The sequence below is a fragment of the Microchirus variegatus genome (genome assembly GCF_963457635.1).
Source record: "Microchirus variegatus genome assembly, chromosome: 4".
In the NCBI taxonomy this organism is placed as follows: domain Eukaryota; kingdom Metazoa; phylum Chordata; class Actinopteri; order Pleuronectiformes; family Soleidae; genus Microchirus; species Microchirus variegatus.
The window spans coordinates 10,230,069-10,256,173 of record NC_139805.1 but is presented as its reverse complement, the minus strand read 5'-3'; the positions used below and the strand labels follow the sequence as shown (position 1 = coordinate 10,256,173).

Below are 26,105 nucleotides of genomic sequence, written 5' to 3'. Positions count from 1 at the left end.
GCGAGCATAATTTGTTTCTCATAGATCTGCACATATTGTAGTATTCATTTTAATTTTTTTAAATATGTTTTTCGATTGAAAATGAGAACAAAAATGTAAAAATGACCATTCCCTATGATATCGCAAATCGTATCGTGATCGCAATTCCTGTCAACATTATCGTAATTAGAGATTCGGCCTCAGTTTTGGCCTCTGCAGGAGAACAGTTTGGCAGAGTAGGAATAACATTTAAAAGAGTCAGTTTAAAACAATCCAACCTAATTTATAAAGCACATAAAACAGACAATAAAACAATATGTTACTGTATAAACAACTCCATTCAATAACATGTATATCTGTACATTCCAGGACTACATCATGGTCAGGTAGCTGTTGGGAGCCATGGGCCTGTTTTTCAGACAGCTCTTCCTCCTGCTCTGGAAGAATATCACATACCGCAGGAGGAACAAGGTGATATTGAATTAATATTATATTTTATATTCTGTTATTCTGTGGTATGAGACTCACATTAAATTACCAAAATTATTTTTACAACTGCATATAGCACAAATAAATAATGACTTGGCCAAGTTTAATTTGAATCGGCTGTTCTGTAGGACACACAAGGTGTCGTTCCTGCTGTGTCTCTGGCAGAAGTGAGTGACGGTGCTTTTGTATGTGAAGTTAGCTGACATGTTCTCCCCGTGCAGATCCAGCTGATCATCGAGCTCCTCTGGCCGCTCTTCCTCTTCTTCATCCTCATCTCTGTTCGTCAGTCGCACCCTCCTTATAAACAGAAACAATGTGAGTGACATGATGTGTTCTGTCTTCTCTCACATACTTACAGGTCCAGAAACTGGCCCTCTGACAACCAGCTAAAGAGTATTAGCTCAGTCACTGATCCCTTTGCCAGACACGCACTTTTGTTTTTCTGACCTGCTTCAAGTTCTTGACCTTATTCCATTAAAAAAGTAGAAGACAACACAAGACAGCCTTGCAGAATGTAGAAGGCATTGTTTATAACTTTCATATGATCAATTTTGTATATAAGGATTCTCTTATGTGCTAGATATATTCAAAGTAAAGGATTGAATTGAGATTTATCTTATATATATATATATATATATATATATATATATACACACATATATATATATTTATTTATTTTTTCAAAAAAGCATCCTGTTTATCTATGTTTTCATTGTTTTAAGCTAATGTTCTTGTTCTGGACTTTGTGTTTGATTTTCCCTCCTTTTGCTTGAAGGTCACTTTCCAAACAAAGCCTTGCCATCAGCTGGGGCCTTGCCCTGGATTCAGGGCATAATCTGCAACATCAACAACCCCTGCTTCCACAGTCCCACACCAGGGGAGACACCAGGACAATTTGGCAACTTTAACAATTCCATGTAAGTAGACAAGAGGTTTTAAAAACAAACAAAAAAAGAATACACACACATAGTTGGTTCATGTACTAGTCTAAGAAACAAATATTTGCAAAAAGAAGTCATTGTGTTACTCTTATGTTTAGACAGACAGTAACTACACTGTAGACCAGTAAACTGACCAGAATGAAGTTCGTTAGCAAGTTAAAATGACTGAATAAGCGTAAGCAATCATTTATAAAGGTAAAGGTTTCTGGAAAATAATCTCCTTTCCATACAACAGGTGGATTAATTCTGTTGTACAGAAATGAATGTCAAATTCAAAGCGAATTCTTCACAATCACAATTTGATTACTTATTTACAGTAATGTTGAGCTGAAATGTTCAGTCAACACATCAATTATTATTGGAAGGAGGTTTTTATGCAAACATTTCCTAGTTGCAACCTCAAATGTGAGGAGGACTTGATAGTTTGACTGTTGTATGAATTCATCTTGAAAATGAAACAGGGACGGGCACGTTTTGCTTTCTGGTATTCTGCAAACTAACATGTTAGAGTCAGCAAAGTTAAAGATTTACCCCTTTATCTAAGCAGTGTTATTATTGATTAAATTGAGATTACAGGCTCTTAAAAGATCTTCTGTCAGCTGCTTGTGTGAATAATTCATCTGGATGCTTCCTTAAACACGGCAGCTGATGTTGACTAAAACAAGTATGCTAGGCAGCAGTTAACTGATGTTTTTGCCTGTTGCTCTCTTCCCACAGACTGTCTCGTCTCTTTGTGGACACCTTTACTGTTCTGTCCTACAGTGGAAACCGGAGCTTCCTGGGCTTTCAAGACCTGATGGGAAGCATCCGGAGACTCAGAGAAAGACCTGGAGTCTGGCCAAGTACTGCAGCTTGCTTGAATATTCTGTAGCACTGAACTGAAGGGATGCACTGACAGTGATGCATACTGGTCTCTATTTTACAGGCTTATTCAGGAAAAAGAAAAAAATATGAACCTGAAGAAACCCAGTAGATCTTTGCTCTCTGTCAGTGAAGTAGTAAACAAGGCTATGGTGTGTTGTAGTAGAGGGAGACGGGGAGTATCTGCATCAGTGAAGTTAAATATTTAGTGTCAAATTGCAAATTTCCACAAGCTTCCTTCTCCATTAAACAAGCAGGCGAAGACAGACAAAAAGATCTAGTTCAACAAGAATACGGCCCTGCAGCCAATAATGAGTTGGAAATCATCGAAATTCATGCAGCATCTGTTTTGATCTCAGACATTTTGCAGGACTGATTGGTCACAGGTTTACAGTGGAGCCACAAATGGCTTTGAGCAGGTGTTAGATGACTGGCTGAATGTGGTCATTCATTGCTGTTGTGAAAGCAGCACAGTGTTTGTTCAGCCTCTCAATACTGTAGGCAGATTAAATTACATGACTATCCCAGACAAACAGCCGAATGAATGAAAGAGGGCTCTTCAGGTGTTTATACCACGTTGAGAGACTGAGGGAGGATGGAAATGATATGAAATGTTTAACTTCCAGCTTCTGTCACTTTTGGTGAGTTGGTGAACTAACCACTGCCACACACGATGGACAATGCACTTATCGGTCACATACAATTAAATGTTGGGACTTTAAATGACAGCACATTAAATTACATCGAACAAATCATGTTTTCTCTAATGTCCAATAAAAGTAATGATAGCAAGCCAAAGGCAATTATATTTTAGCGTTAGTTGTTAGCGTTACTTTTAGCAGGAGACATACAAAAGATAAAAGAGAGCAATATTATCGAAATAAAATCAAAGTATTGCTTGCCATCTTTTACCTGAAAGCAACAAATAAACTCTAATTCTTGTAGCCCAGACCGTTTTCATCCTCTGGGACCCATACAGCATTAACTTTGTGTTTTCTGAAAGATCTGTTCTAAATATATGCATATTGTACTGTAATATATTGTGTATACTGTTGTAGGTTTTTAAGTAATGCCTGGGTCTATGTGACTGTGCCTCCTGCAGTTGAAACAGTGGAGGATTACATGAGAGCCAATGAGACACTGTCCACCTTCCTCCTGACCAATGGAAGCCTATCACCTGCCACTGTTGACCAGCTGATGAAGGCTCGTCTTAACTTTCAGGTGCGGTAGCCACTGTAAATCTGTGTATATATACAGTACTGTGCAAAAGCTTCAGGCACCACCAGCTCTGTTGTTTTTTCTGTCTGTCAAATTCTGAGATCATGTGAATTTGGAATGAAGCGATGCAACTTAAATCTGGTCTTATGTATTATCGAGCTGTCAATGAGTTTAACTCATGCAACATGTGTATATAATGCTCAAGCATGTCTTGAATAAACCTGGCATAAGAGACGTTCCACTCCACTATTAACAGAACTGTGTTATTGTTCAAGTGTAAGGGGAGATCACGCTAAATAATATTTAAAAAAAATATATATATATATTAATTATTATTTTATTTTTTTTAAACAACACAAAACTGCATACATATTTTCTGGATGTGTTCCAGTAAAGTGAAATAATAATTATCCTCAATTGTTGTTATAGCAGCAGCTAAAACAACAAAGACCAATGGTGGCCTAAGACTTCTGCACAGTACTGTAGATGTTATATATAAAAATATGGTCTCAATAAAGTCCTCACTATATGTTAAAGGTGCATTATGTAATAAATCTAAATCAACTGGCCATAAAATCCTCCTAATATGTCACAGAGACTCAGGAATAATGTTCATATAACAAACTGAACTCACCAACAACAACAGTACAGCCAAAATATTTGCATTAAAAAAAAATATTTTGCAGACTGCAAATCTTGTTTATGTTATGGCATGTGGCGCCACCTACCGCTGTCTACCAATCATTGCAGTCAGTAGTCTCAGCTGCCGAGCAACCACGGGTTGACAGTTACGTCACAAAACTAAACCTAAAAGACCTTGGTATTTTGAATTTGAATCTAGTAACCGTTTTTGGCCACATTCTTACATATGGCACCTTTCATTTTCCACTTATTTACAGAGTTGAGCTTGATCTAAATCTAAACCTTGGAATAAGTTGCATCCAAAAGTGCTATCAACCTAAATGGTAATTGGAGGTAAGAGGAAGTTTAATGTGTATTTAAAATCACACTGATCTCGTACAGGTTGCTGCAGCTGGAGCTCAGATGCAGCTGAAGGACCTGGTGTGTAACGCCACCATGTTGAGACAGTTTCTGATGGTGGACGGAGGAGAAGCTGTGATGAATGATCTCCAAAATCAGCTTTGTAACCTGCCTGCTGACATTCTTCAAGAAGCTGAGCGCATTTTTCTCTCTCAGCTCAACTTTTCCAAATTCCTCACGGTAAGATTCAGTGAACAGGGAAACCTACCATTTACAAAAAAATACAAGTTAAATCCAGAGTGAGTCTGTCAGTGACATGAATAAACCTGTCTGTACATTTGTCCTGTCAGAGAGATCGTCTGATGGCCAATACTCGAGACCTCAGGGACATCAGTCAGGCTGTCACATCAGTGTCCCAGGAACTGGCTGTCCTCATGGATGACGTAAGAGCATTATATTGCTAATTACATTTGCCTGGTTTCAGATAAGTTAATAGCCATGTCAGACATGTAGAATCATCACCATGGAAACACATGAGGTCATAAAGTCATTATCACGTTTAACAAAATCATGGATTTGATATGTGGTAGTAGTGAAGACAGCATTGTTCAGATAATAAATGTCTGCAAGGGTTCAGTCCACAATGATTGTAGTGGCTAAAAGATGCTTCTGTTTAACACTATTCCCCCTGATGGTGTTTATCTTCTCCTCCTCTTACGTCTGTTTTCCTTCAGGTTTCCTCCCTCTCCAGCTTCGCCGAGATGAGTGCTGCTCTCCGTCTTCTGTCTCCAGGGAATCGCACAACCCTGCCCAAAAAGAGCTTTCAAGCTTTTTCGAGAATCATGTGTGGTCACCCTGAGGTTGGCGGCGAACGAATCCCGTCGCTCAACTGGTATGAAGACAACGACATCAAGTCCTTCTTAGGCAAAAACGGCACTGAGGACACTGAACTTGACCGTAACAATGACACCAGTAAGAGGCTTTCCAGATCAGATCTTATGATGTGTATTTATTTGTTTACCTGAAACACAACATGATATAAATGTAAAGTTGCTGCCTATAATTGGCTTCTAAAACACATTATACCATTTTAATTTCAAACCCTAGTGCACTCTAATTGTCATAGCTGATGTTTTGATCTATTGTTAAACCAAAGCAACACCCTTCCCTTGTTGCTTTACCTGCTATTTTCAGCTAACATTTGTGTCGTTTGATCTGTTCTCTCCTCGCTGAAGCTCCTTTCTGTAAAGCTTTGATCCATGGTCTGGAGTCCAACCCGCTTTCTCGCATTGTGTGGCGAGGAATCAAACCTCTCTTTATTGGAAAACTGCTGTACACACCAAACACTCCTGTAATACAACAAGTCATGAAAGAGGTACAGTAAGAGAGCTTGTAAAAGACTGTAACTGATTCACTTACAATTGTAATATACATTAGTATCTATCATATATGGGCCTGTGTGGAAGTTGCACAAGAGGGAGAAGCGGATTTGACCCAACACAAAACCTTGGGACATTCCATTGAGAGCACCTTTTCGCAGAAGTTCTAGCATCAGCAATACCAATGTTAAAACGCCTGTGTTTAAAAGACCTGAACCATTGTAGATCTGAGCTAACTATACCAAAGTGTACTCGAGTTTCAAGATGGTTTAGGAGGATGTCATGTCGTCTATTCTTAATGATTTTTGACATTATACTGCACTCTGCACAACTTAATGCATAATGCAATAAATGCATCACTTAGATAACTGTGTCTTTGAAAGGTGAACAAAACCTTTGAGGACCTGCAGATCCTCCAGCAGCTGAATGAAGCCTGGATGGAGGTGGGACCACGCATCAAGAACTACATGGAGAGCAGTGCAGATATTCAACTGCTGAAGGTCTGATTCAACAACTGCTGCCACATTTACTGTAAAAAGTGTTCTTTTATAAAATGTGTTTGTTTGTGTATGACAGGATTTGTTGAGGAGGCCAGAAATCGCAGTACTGGTCAACCTACGTTTACAGAACACGTCATGGACGGCCTCACGGATCTCTCGTTTTCTGTCCACACCCTCGCCAGATGCCAGCAGGAATCCAGGATCACCACCAACCTGGTTGGACATCTACAACGACATCAGCCACACTATCTCCACTCTCGCACAAGTCACTCAGGTTCTTGATTCCTGTCTTTCTTAATTCCATTCTTCTCATGCAAAAAGTACAGAAATGTCAGCCCACTAATGGAAATGGATAGAACAGAACTTTTATATTATGTTATTTTTTTCCTGTCATTTACCATGCATATCTTTTAGACTCTCTTTTTTCCCACTGCAGTGTTTCTCCCAGGACAAACTGGAGGGCCTGGAGACTGAGGGTCAGTTGATTGACAGAGCTTTAGAGCTTCTGGAGGACAGGCAGTTTTGGGCCGGTGTCGTCTTTCTGCTGCCTAACTCCTCATCTCCTGAGTTGCCGCCCCACGTCACCTACAAGATCCGAATGGACATTGATGATGTAACCCGAACCAACAAGATCAAGGACAAGTAATGAAAAAAGATTGGAATTTTTTTCCCCCATAGTAGTAGAGTTGAAAGAAGAAATAAGATGTAGAGTCCAGGAGTGGGCTGTACAAACACTATGGATTTGCCCTAAATGACAGATTTTTATTGTAACTGTAAGCCTGTATTCTCTTCTCTTTACTATTTGAAATATTCTATTACAGTCAAGTGTGTAGTTATGCCTACTTACTCCATCACAGTTGTTATACCAGTGTTTTACCCATTTTTTAATCTAATATAATAATATAGTATTTATATTTATATTGAAATTTGAAAGAGTATTTGAAGGGTATACCATGATGTTCTCACAGTTCTCCTCAGCTAAACTTGTTCCAGTTTTGGTCATTAGGTGATAGGATTATTTTCCAAATGCCCCTCCTAGGTTGAAAACATTTACACAAGCTTGTGTTAATTATTATTAGTTTTAAGACAAACTTTTCAACAGGGGAGTCTACTTTTATTTATGCTTACATTATCCAGCCACCTGCATTAAAAAAAAAACATTAACCACAGATTTGGTCATTTTTCATCAGGTTTTGGGATCCTGGCCCAGCAGCTGACCCATTTAATGACATGCGCTACATCTGGGGTGGATTTGTGTACGTCCAGGACCTGGTGGAGAGCGCGGTGAGTCGAGTCCTGACTGGCGTTCGACAAACTACGGGCATCTACATCCAGCAAATGCCCTACCCCTGCTATGTGGATGATGTGTAAGTTGTATGTCATTGGAAATAATTTACTTTTTATGTACCATCTTTATGAGTATATCTACAATGCACTATTTGAACTTAAGATTAGTGTTATTTTAAATAGGTTCAGAGAGATCATATTTGATTTGAAGTGAAACATGAATATGTTGATACAACACCATTTCGACGATTTCAACGATTTCTTTGCATTAGATAATATTAAATAAATTATTTGATCCTGATTTATGTTTCCTCCTAATTTATCAGTTTCCTACGAGTGCTGAACCGCTCCCTGCCACTCTTCATGACGTTAGCCTGGATCTACTCAGTTGCTATGATCATCAAATCCGTGGTGTACGAGAAGGAGGCCAGGTTGAAGGAAACCATGAGAATTATGGGTCTGGGAACAGGAACTCTGTGGCTCAGCTGGTTCATCAGCAGCATGGTTCCTTTCCTGGTCTCTGCAGGACTTCTCATTACTCTGCTCAAGGCAAGATGACCTCTAACCCTGCAGCAAACAAAAAAAGGGGCTTATTATTATTGTTATATCCATTACATACTAAATGGAAGGCTGGGTATGTGCAGTAGCATGCAAGAAAATGGGTGCTTTTTGAAAATGTTGTGGTGGATGTTGAAAGGACAGACTGCTATAGTCTCTTACATCTTTTGATCTTGTCTCTCATCCTTTCAGTGGGGGGACATATTGCCGTACAGCAACCCAGCTGTTGTCTTTTTCTTCCTCACTGCATTTGCTACCGCCACCATCATGCAGTGTTTCCTCATCAGTACCTTCTTCTCCAAAGCAAATCTGGCTGCTGCCTGTGGAGGGCTCATATACTTTGGCCTTTACCTGCCTTATGTACTGTGTGTTGCCTGGAGGGACCACCTCAACAGCACACACAGAGTTCTTGCAGTGAGTAAAAAGATTATAAATACAATAACAGTTTGGATGAGTGAAGTTCTCGAAAAAGAATCACTGCTGGCCTTTGTATGACAACGCAATTATAGTTGGCATTTTACAGGCAGTGATTGTCCTAGATAAAAATAATAATAATTGGCTCTTCTTTCCTCAGAGTTTTCTCTCTCCTGTGGCGTTTGGATTTGGCTGTGAGTATTTCTCTCAGTTTGAGGAGCAAGGTGTGGGCATCCAGTGGTACAACCTGCACTCCAGTCCTATGGAAGGAGACTCGTACAGCTTCACAATCTCCATTATCATGCTTTACGTTGATGCCTTCATCTACGCCACTGCAGCCTGGTACATCGAAGCTGTGTTCCCTGGTACGAATACATTCACTGTCATGGAAATTTCATCTGACATCTACAAAACATTAAGTCTGCACTAAAGCTCCCAAAAGTCTAACAAATAAATAAAATACATTGAGACTTTACCACTTCTTCCGCAGGCAGAATCTGTCTTTTTCTGCCCAGAACAAATGTATTTACTGTTTGAACAGAATATTGCTTGATGTTTTTGTGACACAACAGGTGAATATGGAATCCCCAGGCCTTGGTATTTCATCTTCCAGATAAACTACTGGGGTGGAGTTCCCTTGGAGGCAGGCATGCCCATCCCACCAGCACCTTCGGAGCAGGATGAAAGTATGTTAGATTGGAGTAAATGTTTTTAATTATTATTAGTATCAGCCATGTATTTGCAGATGTTAATGAAAATTCATAATTAAAATTGTATTGTGAATATTGTGAAAAGATTCAAAACGAAATGTAAAACATGCACACTAGTGTATATAATACATTTAAATGCACAGTGATCAGTAGGCTGATGCATGTTTGTATTTGTAAACCTTACTTTTTTTTGTGAATTTGGGAAGAAAGATCACAATTCAGATTCTTGATTGTGTGTGTTGAAGACTGTGATGAGGATTTTTGGGGAAATCATCCATGTATTCCCCTATTTTGTTTCTCTGTCATCAGATCACATTGAACCAGAGCCCAGCAACTTAATCCTGGGTGTGAGCATCAGAAACCTGGTGAAAATTTACAAGAGGGGAGCAAAACTGGCAGTCAACCACCTCAATCTGAAGTTTTATGAGGGGCAGATCACCTCATTTCTTGGCCACAACGGAGCCGGCAAAACAACCACCATGTGAGTAGAGTTGACAGTAACACAACAGCACTGGGCCAACTATTACGTTTTTTTGTTTACGTGGATCGGATGCAAAATATACACATTTGTGTATATTTACTGCATTCAGCAGAAGATATAGGAATGCAATTCACTTGAAAGAAAACAAAGCGTTAAAATGATTCATTTTGTGTGTATGTTAGATCTGTTCTGACGGGCCTGTTCCCTCCTACCTCTGGAACCGTGTACATCAAAGGGATGGACATTCGCCATGATATGGATATCATCAGAAGGACATTGGGAGTCTGTCCACAACACAATGTCCTTTTTGACATGTAAGGTTCACTTCTGTCATGTCTGCTGTGTTCTGAAATTTGTACAAAAAGAATACAAATGTCTTACTTCAGCCAGCAGTTTTAGTCAATTATTGATTTTTTTCATATAAAGTCAACATGTGTCTGTCTGTCTGTCTTTGTCAGACTAACAGTGGAGGAGCATGTGTGGTTTTATGGAAGTCTGAAGGGTTTGTCCGAAGCAGAGGTGAAAGATGAGCTGGGCACTCTGCTGGACGATGTGGGTCTACTGCACAAACGACATGAGCAGACCAAAAACCTCTCTGGTAAACACACTCACTGTAAATGTGTGGTAATGCATTAATGTAAAAGGGGTTAAACATCTTTTAATTAACTCTTTTTATTTCTGTTCCGCCAGGTGGTATGCAGAGAAAACTGTCTGTGGCAATAGCATTTGTTGGCGGGTCCAAGGTGGTGGTTCTGGATGAACCTACAGCTGGAGTCGATCCTTACTCCCGCAGAGGGATCTGGGATCTGTTACTCAAATATCGCAAAGGTGTGTGTGACTGTGAGCTATGTATTAATGATCGTGATGTGGGGTTAAGTTTAGAAGTCTACTATATTTCTTGTAGGTTGTAAGAAGATTTACTGTGCAGAAAATCTACAAATACTATCCTTACAGGTGTTTGGGGGTCAAAGGTGTTGCTTTTTAAGTTACAAGTCTAATGAAATGGTTAACCAGGGATCAGTTGCTTTATATAGAATATAATAATCTTTTCTTTGGGTGAAATATATATTTGTGCTACTGTTCCTAAAATAATTATTGCTATCAGTCACTTGAAATATAAACACACCTCTTCCTATGTTTCTATTTGACCTGAAAAACACAAATATCAAGAACAAGAAAATGTATTTCTCTCGTGTTTTCTCCACAAGACCGGACTATCATCTTGTCCACTCACTACATGGATGAGGCAGAGCTGTTAGGCAATCGGATAGCCATCATCTCCCAGGGGAAGCTCTGCTGCTGCGGCTCACCACTCTTCCTGAAATCCCAGCTCGGATCAGGATATTACCTCACTGTGGTGAAAAGGGAAGGACTAAACACCAGCACTCCCAGCAATACCAGTATCTGCACCAGTACTGGTACTAGCACCAACAAGCTGCCTCCACTCAAGGTCTGTTTTTTAGACTTAATTATAGATGTCCAGAAAAACCTAGGTGTGCTAAGATTTTATTTGTACGAACCGCATTAAAGGAAAATGAGTAAAACACCGGAAATGGCAATACTCAAGCAAAACATACTTTAATATGAACACTTTAGCATCCTTTTCAACAAACCTGTAGAGAAGCGACATTTATCTGCTTTGGTCCCCACTAAAATCTCACAGCTTTTGTTTCTTTTCTTCTGTGCCTCATTTCCTCATTTTTATTTCATGAAAAAAGTGGCAGGGCGTTTCTTTGTGTTTTTGTATCAAGGCAAGATACGTTTTCAACTATCATCAAGCGATATTTTTAGACACCCATATAATCTTGAACAGAAGACTGGAGAGAAACTGTTTTCAGTCTTTACTCCATAATTCTTAACGCCACAGTTGTAATTATCTTGCATGTTCTCTGACATATGCTGTACACAGTGAAGAAGAGAATTTCTGCATTTGCTTGACATGCATTTAAACTCTGTTTCAGGATAGTGAGTCATCACTGAGTGAAGACACTGGTCTCGGAAGTGAAGACTGCAGCTCAAGTGAGTGTTTAGCAGCTAAAACCTCATTATGTGGCCATTTGGAAATCCATTTCTTTTGGCACCAGTTTTATATTCTCAGTAATTAATCATGAAGAGCTCTTATTTTCTCCTCTCTCTGGTTGTTATTATCGTCTTCATCATCATGGCAGACCTGGCAGCATTGCTTTCGCTGGTACATCATTACATCCCAGGAGCAAGGTTGGTGGAGGAGTCCGGACATGAGGCAGTGATCAACCTGCCGCAGGTAGCTGCTAAGGACAGTAGCCTGGCCGTATTTCTGTCTGAACTGGACCAGAGGCTTCCTGAAATGGGCATCAGCAGCTACGGCCTTTCAGACAGCACACTGGAGGAGGTACAACATCAACATTTACATTGATGGATTAATAAAGAAGTCACCACCTACTTACAAAATAATAGGTTTCAAATGTAAAATTCAGCAAATTTAGTGCAGACCAAAGCAGGTGAACGCTGCTGTTGGTCACTGTTTGTACAGAATATTAACATGAATGCTCCGGTATCAAACCTCACGTTCAACAAACATGGGAGAAGCAACATTTTACCATTTTAATCACAGTTTAACAACATACTGTGCACAAACACAGAGCTGGTTTAGTTTGTCCTGCCCTCTCTATTTCTCTATCATTAGTATCTGCAGCCTCACAGTCGGAGTCTTTCTGTTCTTCATCTCTACTTCATTTCCTCATCTTGAGGGATTTTAAATAAATTGGCCAAGCTTTTTTTGTGTTTTTGCAGGGAATACACAATTTCGGCACTGAATTTTCATGAATTGTTCATCCATTAGTACTTAAGAGTTCCATGTTAAATTGAGAAATGGTAAATGTACCTTGTTGCCACAAATCAAACATCCACATTCAATTGGTAATTTTTCTTTTACACTAAGTGCTTTACGTTAGGAGATATTGTTGTTTCTTTAAAAAAGGAAAGTAAGAAAAGGTTTTAATCTTTTATCACAGCCTTTCTGTAAATGTTTAGATTTTTCTGAGAGTGGCTGAGGAAACGGGTGTGGATGCTGAACCCGTGCTGCAGGCTGAATCTCCCCTCAGCCAACAACCATCAGCAGGACAGAGAACAGATAGACATCCTGCTGAAGAACCAGAGACAGGTATGCACTAACACTCTGGCTCATACAGCAGTTCTGTGTGTACATACCACACAGTGTGTCCATGTATAGTCGGTATGTGTCTTCAATTATGACCGTTTGTTTCCATACTGCTGCCAGGAAGCAAAAGGCTTCATAAGCAAGGTACCCTCACATCATCACTTACTGACACTCATTAGTTGGCTTAACATATACAGTTTAGTTAGTAACATTGCCATCACTCTTTCTTCTTTAAAGCTGTAGTATGAACATTTTTTGTGATTTTTGTTATTTATTTATTATTCTGCCTCTGTTTGGTCTTCATGAACAGAAATATGCAACATTGTTTGTACACTGTGTCCTTCATCTGAAAACTCTATTACGCATACGCAATACTATCAGACCTGACTGAGGGAGCTTTTGTGTATATACGATAAGACGCATTATCCTATCAATCTTCTCATAGAAAGCAGTATGATTCACCTCTGAAAGTTTTCATGTGCGCTTAGTTGTGTTTTCAGTCACACTTCAGTCCGTTTGCAGCCACCTCACAACATTGATGTTGCCTCTGTATGGCTTGATATAAAATAAATCACTTCCTGTGTGCAGCACGGGAATGTCACCAGGCAACATGAGATCTAAACACCGCTATACTGAGAAACACAGAGTCGTGTGGAGCTGATAGGCTCAGTCAAGACTGCGTGAACTCATTTGACAATAGTTTGAATGTAATATATATTTGTTTACATTGAAAGTTACAGACTACAGCTTTAAGTGTTAGCGTTGGCGATGAAAAGTGATTTAACTACTTATCTGTTAATGACAGCTAAAGTACACACCAAATACAATGTACTAATTGTGTCATGCTCCTACTACAGTAAATCAGGCTGTATAGTCTGACTATTGTCGCCATCATATTAAAGGTGGTTGCCACTGACACATCTGTCTGTATTTCATTCCAGGATATCAAGAATATAAGTTTTCATCCTGTGCCTTTTCTGTTTACAGAGCCGCAGGAGACAGACTTTCTGAGTGGAGACGGTCAAGGTGGGATCCCCCTGACTGGCTGGTGGCTGACCTGGCAGCAGCTGAGGGCTCTCTTTGTTAAACGTTGGCTTTACGCTCGGAGAAGCCGTAGAGGCATCTTTGCTCAGGTGACCCTGAACACCAACAGCAGCTAATCAAAAAAAAAATCCATAGTGTTCCCATTCATTAAAATGAGAATTCTGCCATCAGTTAGTTGACCAAAAATATTTAGTTGGTTATACTTGTTTCATGTTCGTATGTTTGTTGTTTTGTTTTTTATTCGGCATGTACATTAACCATTATTCATTAGCAGTAAAAGTCTCTGAGCTGAAGGTTTTTTCCACATTCCAGGTCGTTCTACCTGCCATGTTTGTCCTGGTTGCCCTTCTCTTCAGTCTCATTGTACCTCCTTTTGGGAAGTACCCTGCTGTGCAGCTGCAACCGTGGATGTATGGACAACAGTACACCTTCTTCAGGTTGGCCTCCACCAGTTTAGTTCATTCTCTCAAGTGTATCTAGCAACTAAGTGAATGTTTAATTCTATGACACAACTGCTCATATTCATCCCTCAAAATTCTTTGTTCATCCGTGTTTTACAGTAATGATGCCCCTGGGAACCCAGCTATTGAGAACTTATTGGAAGCTCTTCTGGACCAACCAGGCTTTGGTACCAAGTGCATGGAGACTGGGGAAGAAGACAATAGCACGTAAGAAACAATCTCTGTAAACACAAGAATTTCCCTGGCATCAAAGAGGTAGAGACACAATTGGTGGGACAAACGTTATGACCTCTGAATATCATTATATGCTTTGATAAATAAATAAACCACACAAAAGTACAAATTCCTTCTTTTTGCATGACAACTCCAGATAAGTACACTACATTAGCATTTTTTTATAATAAATATATGATATTAGATGATATTAAATGTTACTCTTCGATGAAAACATTCTGAAAGTCTAGCTTGCTTTTTGGTTAATAATAATAATATAATATATATGATAATGCATCACTTAATTAATTTCTGCCTTTGAATGAATCTGTATTCTTCAATGTTTTTCATTCAGACTTCATTCAACTTTTTCATACTAAAAGCAGATAAAAATGCTGTTTACTGCATGTTCTTTGTGCAGGAGCCCTCAGTGTGAAGATGAGCGTGGTGGTCTGTTAATGCGACCACAGGTTTCTTACTCCACCTGGCAGATGTTCAGCGGAGGCAACTGGAGCCGAGACCGACCCTCTCCTGAATGTCAGTGTAGCACAGAGGACGTCCGACGGATGCTCCCCGAGTGCCCGCAGGGCGCTGGTGGACTGCCACCGCCGCAGGTGAGTGTGGTAACGCAATGTTTCAGCTTGTGCTGAGTGAAATGTACTGCAGAGCGTGTCTGTCCCCATTTTTTAGTGGAGATCTTTTAATTTGTTCATTTTCAGATTAGGAGACCGACTGGAGACATCCTCCAAAATCTGACCAGATATAACATTTCTGACTACCTGGTGAAAACCTACTCTCAGATCCTCAAGAAAAGGTGCCATAGTAACAAAAATACAGTTTAAAATCTTAAATTGTAATTTTCTTCTCTTTTAATCATGATTATTGGTCAGCTTCTTTTTCTGAGTGGATTTTTTTCTTTCTAAATTTACAGCCTGAAACAAAAGAAGTGGGTGAATGAATTCAGGTAAGCTGTTGGGTTAAATAACTATTTTGGGAGCAAAATATCTGCTGTCTCTTGAGTTTTAGTGTCTACATTTGAGCCCTTTGTTACTGTCAAATATGATTTTCTGTGTTGCAGATATGGGGGCTTTTCTCTCGGGGGCAGAGCCACACAGAATTTACCTCATTCTAATCAAGTCCAAGACTTGATCATGGCAATCAGGGCTCGTCACAGAATACCACAGGTACAGTAAGGTCTTAGACTTGTTTTACCATTCCTTATGTTTTTGTGAGTCTGATATAATGTGTTTTATTTCATCACAGAACAGTTCACTGAATAATCTTTTGAACCGACTACCTGATATTCTTGGAGAACTCTACAGTCAAAACAATATCAAGGTAAATGTGTGTCTGTTATGAGTCTTCAATGGAGAATTTTGATGTAAAATGTTGCAAGATTTTGAGCAAAGTGTTCTTTCTGCTGTACTTAGGTGTGGTACAACAACAAAGGTTGGCATGCCATGGTGTCATTTGTCAACGTGATGAACAATGGCCTGCTGAGAGCGAGTCTACCTCCAGGGCCACAGAGGAGGAGACACGGCATCACTGCCTACAACCACCCACTCAACCTCACCAAAGAGCAACTCACAGAAATGGCCATGTAAGATGTTCTAAATGTTGAAGAATTAGCCAACATGATGTTCCATCATGCAAGAACCTTCCATAAAGCTGATTGCAGGAAGTAAAGAGTCGTAAAGAGTTTGATTTCTAAAATGTTTCGATGTGTATTTAATAAAAATTTTAAAAGTTTCATTGTCAAACTGTTAAAGCGACATGTATTTACTGTGTGTGTGTTTATCCACCCCTGTGTCACTTTTCAGGATGACAACATCAGTTGATGTTCTGGTTTCCATCTGCGTCATCTTTGCCATGTCCTTTGTGCCGGCCAGTTTTGTCCTTTTTCTGATCGAGGAGCGAGTCAGCAAAGCCAAACACCTTCAGTTTGTCAGCGGGGTCAAACCGATCCTCTACTGGCTGGCCAACTTCACCTGGGATATGGTCAGTACTCAAATCAAAGAAAATCAATCATACACCCGACAGTTTTTATGTTTTGAAATTCCCATTTAATGTAGTTATTCAGCACCAAATCACAACCCATTATTTCTAGGCACTTTACAGATTCAACAGCCCACTTCAGATCCTTTAATCTCAATGACATGGAGCCTGTGCGATTATTCTAGTTCCCATTCTGCAGAAGAGAAATATCATCTGATTAATTCTGTCTTGTTTGCAGTTGAACTACACTGTCCCAGCCACCATGGTGGTTCTGATCTTCATCAGTTTTCAGCAGCAGTCGTACGTTTCTGAGACAAACCTGCCCGCTCTCATCCTGCTGCTTCTCTTCTATGGGTATGTTTAATTAAACTTCACTGACTGCAGTCCATATGGCTACTCTCCTAAAATCACCTGTCATAAAATCAGACCAGACTGAATAGTCAGAACTCCTGAATCTTATTAAGGAATTCATTTTTACCTCATGTTTCATTTGAATGGTATTATTTCAGAGTCTTTTAGCTTCCCTACAACGACAATTCTTTTAAATCATACTGACTGTAACTACACAGACTAACACATTTGCTGTGGCATAATATTTTCTGTAAAGTATTTACTTACATAAAAACGTCCTCCACATGAATTAAATGAACTAATACATTCATCGTTGTATCTCTCTATTGTCCCAATTAAATGATTGTCTTCCTATTTCTGCTTCCTTTGGCTCAGCACTAACTGGATAACTTAATTGTCCCTTTAGGTGGTCCATCACCCCTCTCATGTACCCAGCATCCTTTGTGTTCACCGTCCCCAGCACAGCTTATGTGGTTCTGACCTCCATCAACCTCTTCATTGGAATTAATGGCAGCATTGCCACCTTTGTCCTAGAGCTGTTTGTAGATGAGGTAAAAGCTGCACTTGTCAGGACAAACAGGGGACAGCATGTAATGAATAAGCCAGAGTTAAAACTAAAGAAAATGTATTGTATATAATCAGAAAGCTGCTGTGTATGGAAGCTGCATTACTGTTCACACTGTGTTGTCATCAGTTTAGGATTGCATGTCATGTGAAACTTTGTAAGAATTTTTCAAGTTTATTGTTTGATATTTAAAATTATGTCCACAAAAGTCAAGTGTGGCATCACAGCCAGGAATAACACTGAACAGTAATGATCAATAAAATGACAAAATAACAATGCATACATTGTTCTGATCAGATTTGAACTTTTTTTCCAGCATCTGAATGAAGTAAACCGGATCCTGAAAAAGGTCTTCCTCATTTTCCCTCATTTCTGTCTGGGACGGGGACTCATCGACATGGCCAAAAATCAGGCCATGGCAGACGCCTTCCAGAGACTGGGTATGAAGCCAGGGAGTGTTTATTTCTGCTCTACACACTGTTTACCTTTAAACGTGTGTACCAGGTACACTCTGTGTGTAACCTTAGAAACATTTCTGCTTGTCATAAATTACTATTGAAGCACACGTGTTGCTGAATATGAAACATCATCATATCGATTTTTACAGTGTTAACGTCCAGCCCACGTTTCAACCATCCTAGAGAATGTATATTTATGTAATTGTTCCATCTACTAAGAAAATAAATGTGTGTGTTTCTTTCCTTCTGTTCCAGGCAGCAAACAGACTCTGGATCCGCTACAATGGGATTTTGTTGGGAAGAACTTGTTTGCAATGGCAGCTCAGGGTGTTATCTTCTTCATCTTCACCATAATGCTGCAGTACAAGTTTTTCATACGCTTCAGGTATGATTTAAAGATAGAGAGAAACCTTACCTTTATATAAAATTATTGTAGAGATATTTTATTTAGTAGTGAGATCTATATATGTTTCAGATTGTGGTATGCCTGTGCTCTTGAATGTCTCTCTAGGCCGTGGTGGGTTGAGCCCGAGATGCCTCCTCTTGCTCCTGAAGACGAGGACGTTGCCAGGGAGAGACAGAGGGTCAAAAGTGGCAAAGCCCAATCAGACATCCTCAGCATGATTGACCTGAGCAAGGTACAACCAGCACCTGAAAGTTTAAGATCTCTTATCATTCAAACTGCCAAAATTATGTTTGTTTTTACCCTTGTGTATTTTTCATGAACTTACAATTCACCTTCATGTGTCATTCATTATCTGAAGTGTTTTCTGCCACAGAATTGTCATTGTAGCCTTCTTTGTGTTTATCAGGTTTATAAATCAGGCAAGAAGCCGGCTGTGGATCGCCTCTGCCTCGGGATTCCTCGCGGCGAGGTGAGACATTTTCAGACAAATGCAACACTGATAATGTCATAGTTAATTTAGGACACACTGTAATTGTTATTTTAATGCTCTATGTTCTTTTAGAGGTTCTTATATGTAAATTGTGTTCTGTCTGTCCAGTGCTTCGGTCTGCTGGGTGTGAACGGAGCAGGGAAGACATCTACATTTCGCATGCTGACTGGAGACACACCTATCACCTATGGAGAAGCTTTCCTGAACCAGTACAGGTACAAATGGTTTCTGTCACCCAGTTATTTAACATGAATGACATTTTTAAAAAAAACACAATTTTGGTGTCCAGTTTATCTTCATTAGTGTTTTTTTATTTGTAAGGAAACACTAAATACTCAATAAATTCCTAGTATATTTATAGATAAAAGGATTGTATTTGCACCATGTATTCACTGTGTTGGCATTCTTCAGCTTTAAAATAAGCTAAAAGAGCACTAGTTGTAGTTAGCAGTAATAGAAGTAGAATAGTTTGAGGAAATTAGTACTAGAAATTGGGCAGGTCACACCATATTTGAAGAAACCGTTTTACTGGTTGGTGCAAGAAGTGGGAAAACACTAAATTAACTCAGGTCAAATCTCTGTTTACTATTAACATGTCCAGAAAGTGTTTAGCATGTAAAGCAGGCAGAAATACTTCTCCCCTCAGGTCTGTGTACGTCCGAGTTTCAAGCTTCTCCCTCCAGGCACCACAGTGCAAACCTGTTCAACGGTCATTAACAAGCCAGAAACAAACACTAGACTGTTGTGAGACCGGGTGAACGTCATGTAGTGCTCCCTGAGAAATTATTATTCTGGGTCATAATAATGAATTGGACAGAAAACCAGTGCCAGTACTCAAAATGGTACAATTAAGAAGTTTACACATTTTCTTTTACTGATATTCGTTCCTGAGATTCTTGGCCAGTACAAGACTGATACTGATACTGAATATCATGTTGGCTCATGTCTAAAATGAAGGGTAGTCACAGCAGCATTGATATTATTAGTGCTTGTTTTATTTAGTTATATCCGCCATGTTAGTGATAAACTGTGTTTCCGTGTGGTTCTCTTAGTGTCCTGAGAGAAATGGAGCAAGTACACCAGTTGATGGGATACTGCCCACAGTTTGACGCCATCAGTGACCTGCTGACAGGTCAGGAACATCTGGAGCTGTACGCCCGCCTGCGCGGGGTTCCAGAGGAATCTGTGTCCAAGGTAAAGGAACAGTTCACTTTTTCTGTTGAGAAAACATGTTTAGCAATAAGGCTAATCATCTTAAATAATCCATTAAAACTCCCGAGTTAGAACGTTCTTCTCTGTGAATGCAGCATTGCACCACATACAGTATACTGCACTATGATGTGGCTGATTTCCAAATGTCCAGGTTATTTCTGGTCTCAGATTCAGTGGCCTGTTATTTTTAGGTACCTATTTTAGCTAGAGCATGCAGGGGAGGCTGCGCTCTCTTTTCTCTCTCTGCCCCTCCCTTTTAATAATCTGTTTATTGTGGTATTGGTCATTATGTCCTTATGTGTAGTGACAGGTTTTTCTAGCACACGTCATAAAAGCACAGCTTCTCTGTTGCGCTACAGGTGGCACGGTGGGGCGTGAAGAAACTGGGACTGACGCAGTATGCTGAGCAGGAAGCTGGAGGCTACAGTGGAGGCAACAAGAGGAAACTCTCCACTGCTATCGCTCTTATTGGGGCTCCGCCTGTTATATTCCTGGTGAGGATCGAACTAGTTCACATAACAGCTGGTCTTTTCCTCCCCCTGTAGTTCAGTTCCATCAACATAATATTAAATCACCTGTTGAATTCCACATGTAAGAAGTGTCTACTCCAATGCTAAAGGAAGGGAGCACCTGACCTTAGTAGAGTGAATTTAACCAGCTCTTCTCATGGGTCATTTCACTCAGTTAGGAAACCTTCCTGTTGTCACAGACTATTGTATATTTTATGCCTTTGCTTTTATGGCATACATTATAAAGGTCTGTTAGCAATTGCTAAAGTATTAGGTTCGGGCTTAAACACTGACAATTAATATTAGTATCCATGTTGCAACTGTGTGCTTTTTACTACTTTCACCACCAAGCTTCTCATTAGCTCATGAGTTCTGCTGTATTTGAAAGCAGAACACAAGAGGAAAGTGGGAATAGGTGACACTTATCAACAATTAGAAATGTGGTAAACAGACGAGTCATACAACAAGGCACATAACAAGATTCCATGCTAGAGGTCACATGTGGTCGGGTAAATTGGTTAGAAAGTATGACAAAATGAAAACAATTTGAAACAGCTTTTACTCTGAAATGCATATTTACACTCAAATTGGTTGGCATGAATCTTTTTCTGTCTTTCTTTGATTTGTTTTTTTCCTATGAATTGACATCAGGATGAACCCACCACTGGTATGGACCCAAAAGCCAAACGATTTTTGTGGAACTGTATCCTGAGTGTCACCAAAGAGGGAAGAGCTGTGGTTCTTACCTCCCACAGGTAGGAGGATAAGTAAAGTACATAACTGTGTTTGTACTCACAAGGAAGTGATTATAATCTTATACAAGGCTGTAAAGACTGAGACCTAATAGCAGGATGACCTGCAAATCCCTGTGAAAACATGGACGTGAGTCAGAGTATTTTGAAGCCAAATCAGTCATTGATGTGACGATGACACAGATATTTAAGTCTTTTCTGCTTTGCAGCTCAAGGTTGACTCAGTGTGTAAATGCTAATAACTTAATTCCTGTGTTTGTATGGTCAGTATGGAGGAATGTGAGGCTCTCTGCACCAGAATGGCCATCATGGTTAATGGCAGGTTCCAATGTCTGGGCTCTGTTCAACACTTGAAGAACAGGTAAGCACACAGTACATCATATCAGATATTGCACCTTTTGTTCTCACTGAAGCCATTATTTGAGTAGAATATTGCCTTTACAGGAAAGAGATCTGAGTTCTCCTGTTTCCTCCTACAGTCCGAAAACATGTAGATTTAGGGATTAGGGAAATTGGACACTGTAAATTGACTGTATATGTGAGAGTGAGAGTGAATGGTTGTTTGTCTCTATGTGGCCCTGTGATGAACTGGTGACCTTTCGCCCTAGGTCAGCTGAGCTGTTTTCTGTGATGAGTTTCTGTTGCTACCATCAGTAATGCACTTTAGAGTGCCTGTATGCAAAACAAACACGATTAACACTTAATGAATGCATTCCCACTTTAACATTCCCCATTCATAAGCAGACATTTGATATCTTCTGTTTATTTTATGTTTGTCGATTTGTAAACTGTTGCTGTGTCTGTGTTTTTCAGAATCAATATTTTTATGTCTGTTAGTGCTTTAGACTTGTCCCGTGGGGGGCAAACAAAGTATTCTGAAGTGAACTGTTCGGAATACATGCACACAACGCTCACTCAGTTTATCTGAAGTGTTCAAATAATAGTACTGTATAAATACACTGAGTCATAGCTCATTGATATTTCAATTTCCTAACTGCCAGGAACTGACTTAAATGCTATTAAAGCTTTACTTATCTTTCTTGCATTTTTACACTTTTCTTTTGTAATCTTAAATTGCTCCTAATAAGCGTATGGCACTCTACAACGTAAGATAAACCGACCAGGTTTTGAAACTCATCATTATTTAATTCTCATATTATTATGATAAAAGTATGACCAATTAAAATATTCGGACCGAATAAAATGATTGGCCGAGCTACCTGTCTGCCTTCTGTCGCGCATCTCTGACAGAGAAGTGTTGCCAACATGGCGACTTTGTCGCTAAATCTGCCGACTTTTTGTGGTGTTTGGAGACTCTCACGTGAAAGCACGTATCACTGTATGCAGTTACTGAGCTCAACAAGCAGCGTGTGCTGCTGGGATCACCTCCCAAAGCACAGTAACCTCCGCAGGCCCAGCCTACAGTCAAAGTAGAGAGACAACCTGAGCACTCTGTGTCCAGGCTGCAAATGAATCGCGCATGCGCATAGCCGCTGCCGTTCAGCCCTGGAGGGTGGACTTTGAGGGAGGCGGAGGTATCCATGTTCAAATTTTTGCTATGAGACATGCAAGAAAGGTAAGTATAGTTTTAAGCTAAGTGATGAGTCTTGACCATTGTTTCTCTCTTTCCTTCATCTTTCAGGTTTGGCGACGGCTACACCCTCATCCTCCGTTTGTCAGACGCTAACTCTAATCCAGACTCGTGTCCCGTCAGCGCATACATGAAGAACTCTTTCCCCAGCATTGAGCTGAAGGAGCGTCACCACAACGTGCTGCAGTACCAGCTGCCCTCCCACGCCTGCTGCCTGGCTCAGGTCTTCGATGTGTTGGCCAACAACTACGAGGAGGTGGGCATTGAAGACTTCTCAGTTTCACAGACGACCCTGGACCAGGTGAGGATGATGCTGCACCTCTCTGTCTCAAACATTGATTTTATTGGTAGTTTGGTTTTTAAACAGATAAAACTGAAAATAATTGGGCCTTTTTTTATCATACTGTGAAATAATGCAAATGTGTTAAAGTAGGATAGTCTTCTAATTTCATGATGTTATATTTATTTAAAATTTGAGTGTCACTTTTCATTTTTTAATTCTAAACAAATGTCTGTTAAATTCAAACCATTGTCAAACAAGAGCACACAGAGAGTGCAGACCTTCGCCAAGGCTTAAACCAACACTTTGTCACCTGTTCACATATTGGCACCTGAAAATTGTACATTTTGACCCAGACTTTAAATAACTTTACCTGATTATAGCTATTACTTTCTTACATAAGCATGACAAAATTCATCCTGACCCTTTAAGATGTCACTGAGATGTACACATCTGAGCTTGTTAAATGGAACTGAACCGTCTTAGTTTTGGAGGGGGTTTTATTTCATAGGTTTCATAGGGATTACTTAAAAAATGTAATAATTTGTTGTGATGTCATCACAAAATTTTATGCAAACATACTTGGGTGATCAGCTACTCCTCTAAAAAAAGCTGTAGACATGATGTTGCAAACTTACAGAAAAATCCATGCCGTGGTGCACACAGGAAGTGAATTCTAGTGCTAAAAACTCCCTGTGCTGCTGCTGTAAACACAAACCCTCAGTCAGGTCTGATAGTATTGCTTGCCATAACCTATTTTTAGATTCAGATTCAGCATAAAACATTGATTATGTTCAAAAACAAACGTCACCAAAAGTTAAAGAAAGCTTTTATCAAATTACATTGTTATATAAATGAATTGTTTGACATCAAAGCTGGCTCATTGGTTGTTGTAGGTGTTTGTCAACTTTGCCAAAGAGCAGACTGATGACGGCTGCCTCACGGATGTGGTCATCAGCAACGGGACAGTAGAGACCAACCAGCCTGGTCTGCCCACCAGGATTAACCCTCCCACCGTCCAACCGCAACCACCAGTCACACCACCTCAACAAAGCAAGACCACACAGCAGCATGCAACAACATCTGACAGCAAACCCAAGGGAGGGAAATCAAAAGAGACCAAATCTGGTAAGTGTAAATCTAAAGAAGACAAATCTACAGGAGATAACAGCTATTGTATGGCTATGACCAAAATACCTCAGCCAGTAGAGCAGAACCAGGAGATGCCTCTGATGAGCCGGAGAAGCAGCAGCAGTTCATCGAGCAGCAGTAAAGCTGAAGTTCTGGGAGAATCCAGTGGATCCAGACACAGAGGACAGAGCTCCAGTAAACACCCCTCTGCACTTTTTATAGTCGGCAGCAACACACAAGACAGTGATATGTGAAGTGACCGGTGAACACAGGCACAAGCAGCCGTTTGGACCAATTGTAGGCAAAGAAACTTTTATTATACTTTTTATATTCATTTGACTGTTGCTCAGTGTTTGCTGCAAAATCAATATGGAACACAGAAGCAACTGAGCTCATTTGGAATCGCTAAGTATGAAGTGAACGAGAAAATATGGAATTTTAAAGCTATCATTTGATTAAACTGGCTCAGTCTAGTCACATAAAGGCCTCAAGTTAGCAACAGTTACACTTTTGTAATAATGGCTTTGGTGCCTTGATTGCTCATCAACCAATCCATAGCTTTATGCCCTTGATTTGGGTTCTCTTTTTTTAATCTACGTCTCATCCTGTGTCCAAAGTTAGAAGTTATTGTCGATAGGATAGGATGTAAGTCTCAATGTAAAAATCAATGGGTGGTGTTCCTCAGGGCTCAGTCATTAGACATGTCAGTGTCATCTTTATTTTACAGAAAGCACTTTAAATAAGAAAATGCTGCAAACACTCAGAAAATGTGTCTCCTTGCAAGTTTATTCTTGTATAAACAGTTAATAACCCAGAAGTGTTTTGGCAATCGAGAAATGCTTTTTATTTTGTGTCACTCTCCAAATGAAGGTCCATAAACCTCATTTAATTATCACTCAGTGTTTGTAAAGGATCAAGTCCAGGTCCAACAGCATCACCTACGTTTTACCAGGTGCTCCAAATTATGTGAAAAATGACAATGACACCATTCAGTTTGAGCTATAAACACGTAACATTGCCCTTGTTTAACAGTTTTTTATTATTATTATAAACTTAAGTCAGTTTTTGTTAGTAACCTTTTCTTCTCAGAGAAATGACACAGCCGACAGCATGTTCAAACCAAGATGTTACTGCACTGTAATGCACAGTTACATATTTATATCATCGCATGAAACAAAAACATTAACAGCAGTTGATTTTCATTCCCAAATATAAACTGCTAGCATTAAAATAAACATATTTTAAAAGCTGGAATTATGCAAAACCTGAACAACAAGCTGGATTTATTAAACCGCTGTTTGCTGTAAATGTGTTTGCTAATTCTCTGAATGTACCTTTAAGCTCCTGAGCTTGAAGAATTCTACTTGAATATTAGTAAATCTACTCCAGTATTTATTGTACAGTATATACAGACTGTTTGAGTATAGAAAAAAACAGGTATATATGTGTGTGTTGTGAATGGTTTGTCTTGAAGGAAAATAAATATGTATCAACTTTTAAAATATTGTGAGGTTTTATTTCAGTTATTTATTCAACCAGGAATAGTTGTCACCCTGACAGGACATGGTTACAACTATTCAAACTATTCGTTTTACAGACTGCAATACTTGTACAATACTTCTTGGCAATAAATCTTGGAAAGCCTGTTTTTTTCCCTTATAAATGGAGCCCCATTTGTGAGGAAAATGCATTTGTGTGCCAAATCTTCTC

At 39.6% G+C, this 26,105-nt stretch overlaps 1 protein-coding gene across 1 annotated transcript; it reads left to right on the top strand.

Annotated features, from left to right (window-relative positions):
- Window positions 1-381: 381 nt before the first annotated feature.
- abca7 (ATP-binding cassette, sub-family A (ABC1), member 7) lies at window positions 382-24,649 on the top strand (the record flags this gene model as incomplete). Its single annotated transcript, XM_083887778.1, has 49 exons — window positions 382-450; window positions 690-783; window positions 1,244-1,385; window positions 2,127-2,251; window positions 3,373-3,491; window positions 4,512-4,709; window positions 4,820-4,912; window positions 5,204-5,441; window positions 5,705-5,844; window positions 6,232-6,348; window positions 6,425-6,622; window positions 6,785-6,990; window positions 7,539-7,715; window positions 7,962-8,184; window positions 8,386-8,607; window positions 8,768-8,972; window positions 9,180-9,293; window positions 9,627-9,798; window positions 9,981-10,112; window positions 10,257-10,396; window positions 10,489-10,626; window positions 11,007-11,248; window positions 11,760-11,817; window positions 11,967-12,169; window positions 12,811-12,940; window positions 13,058-13,081; window positions 13,925-14,070; window positions 14,294-14,418; window positions 14,542-14,649; window positions 15,077-15,269; window positions 15,375-15,469; window positions 15,587-15,619; window positions 15,734-15,839; window positions 15,919-15,993; window positions 16,086-16,255; window positions 16,476-16,653; window positions 16,889-17,004; window positions 17,408-17,552; window positions 17,883-18,006; window positions 18,280-18,409; window positions 18,536-18,662; window positions 18,837-18,899; window positions 19,029-19,135; window positions 19,973-20,114; window positions 20,492-20,626; window positions 21,293-21,396; window positions 21,662-21,754; window positions 23,036-23,285; window positions 24,161-24,649. The coding sequence occupies 49 exons, from the start codon at window positions 382-384 to the stop codon at window positions 24,647-24,649; spliced, it is 7,173 nt and encodes a 2,390-aa protein (XP_083743904.1).
- Window positions 24,650-26,105: the final 1,456 nt, after the last annotated feature.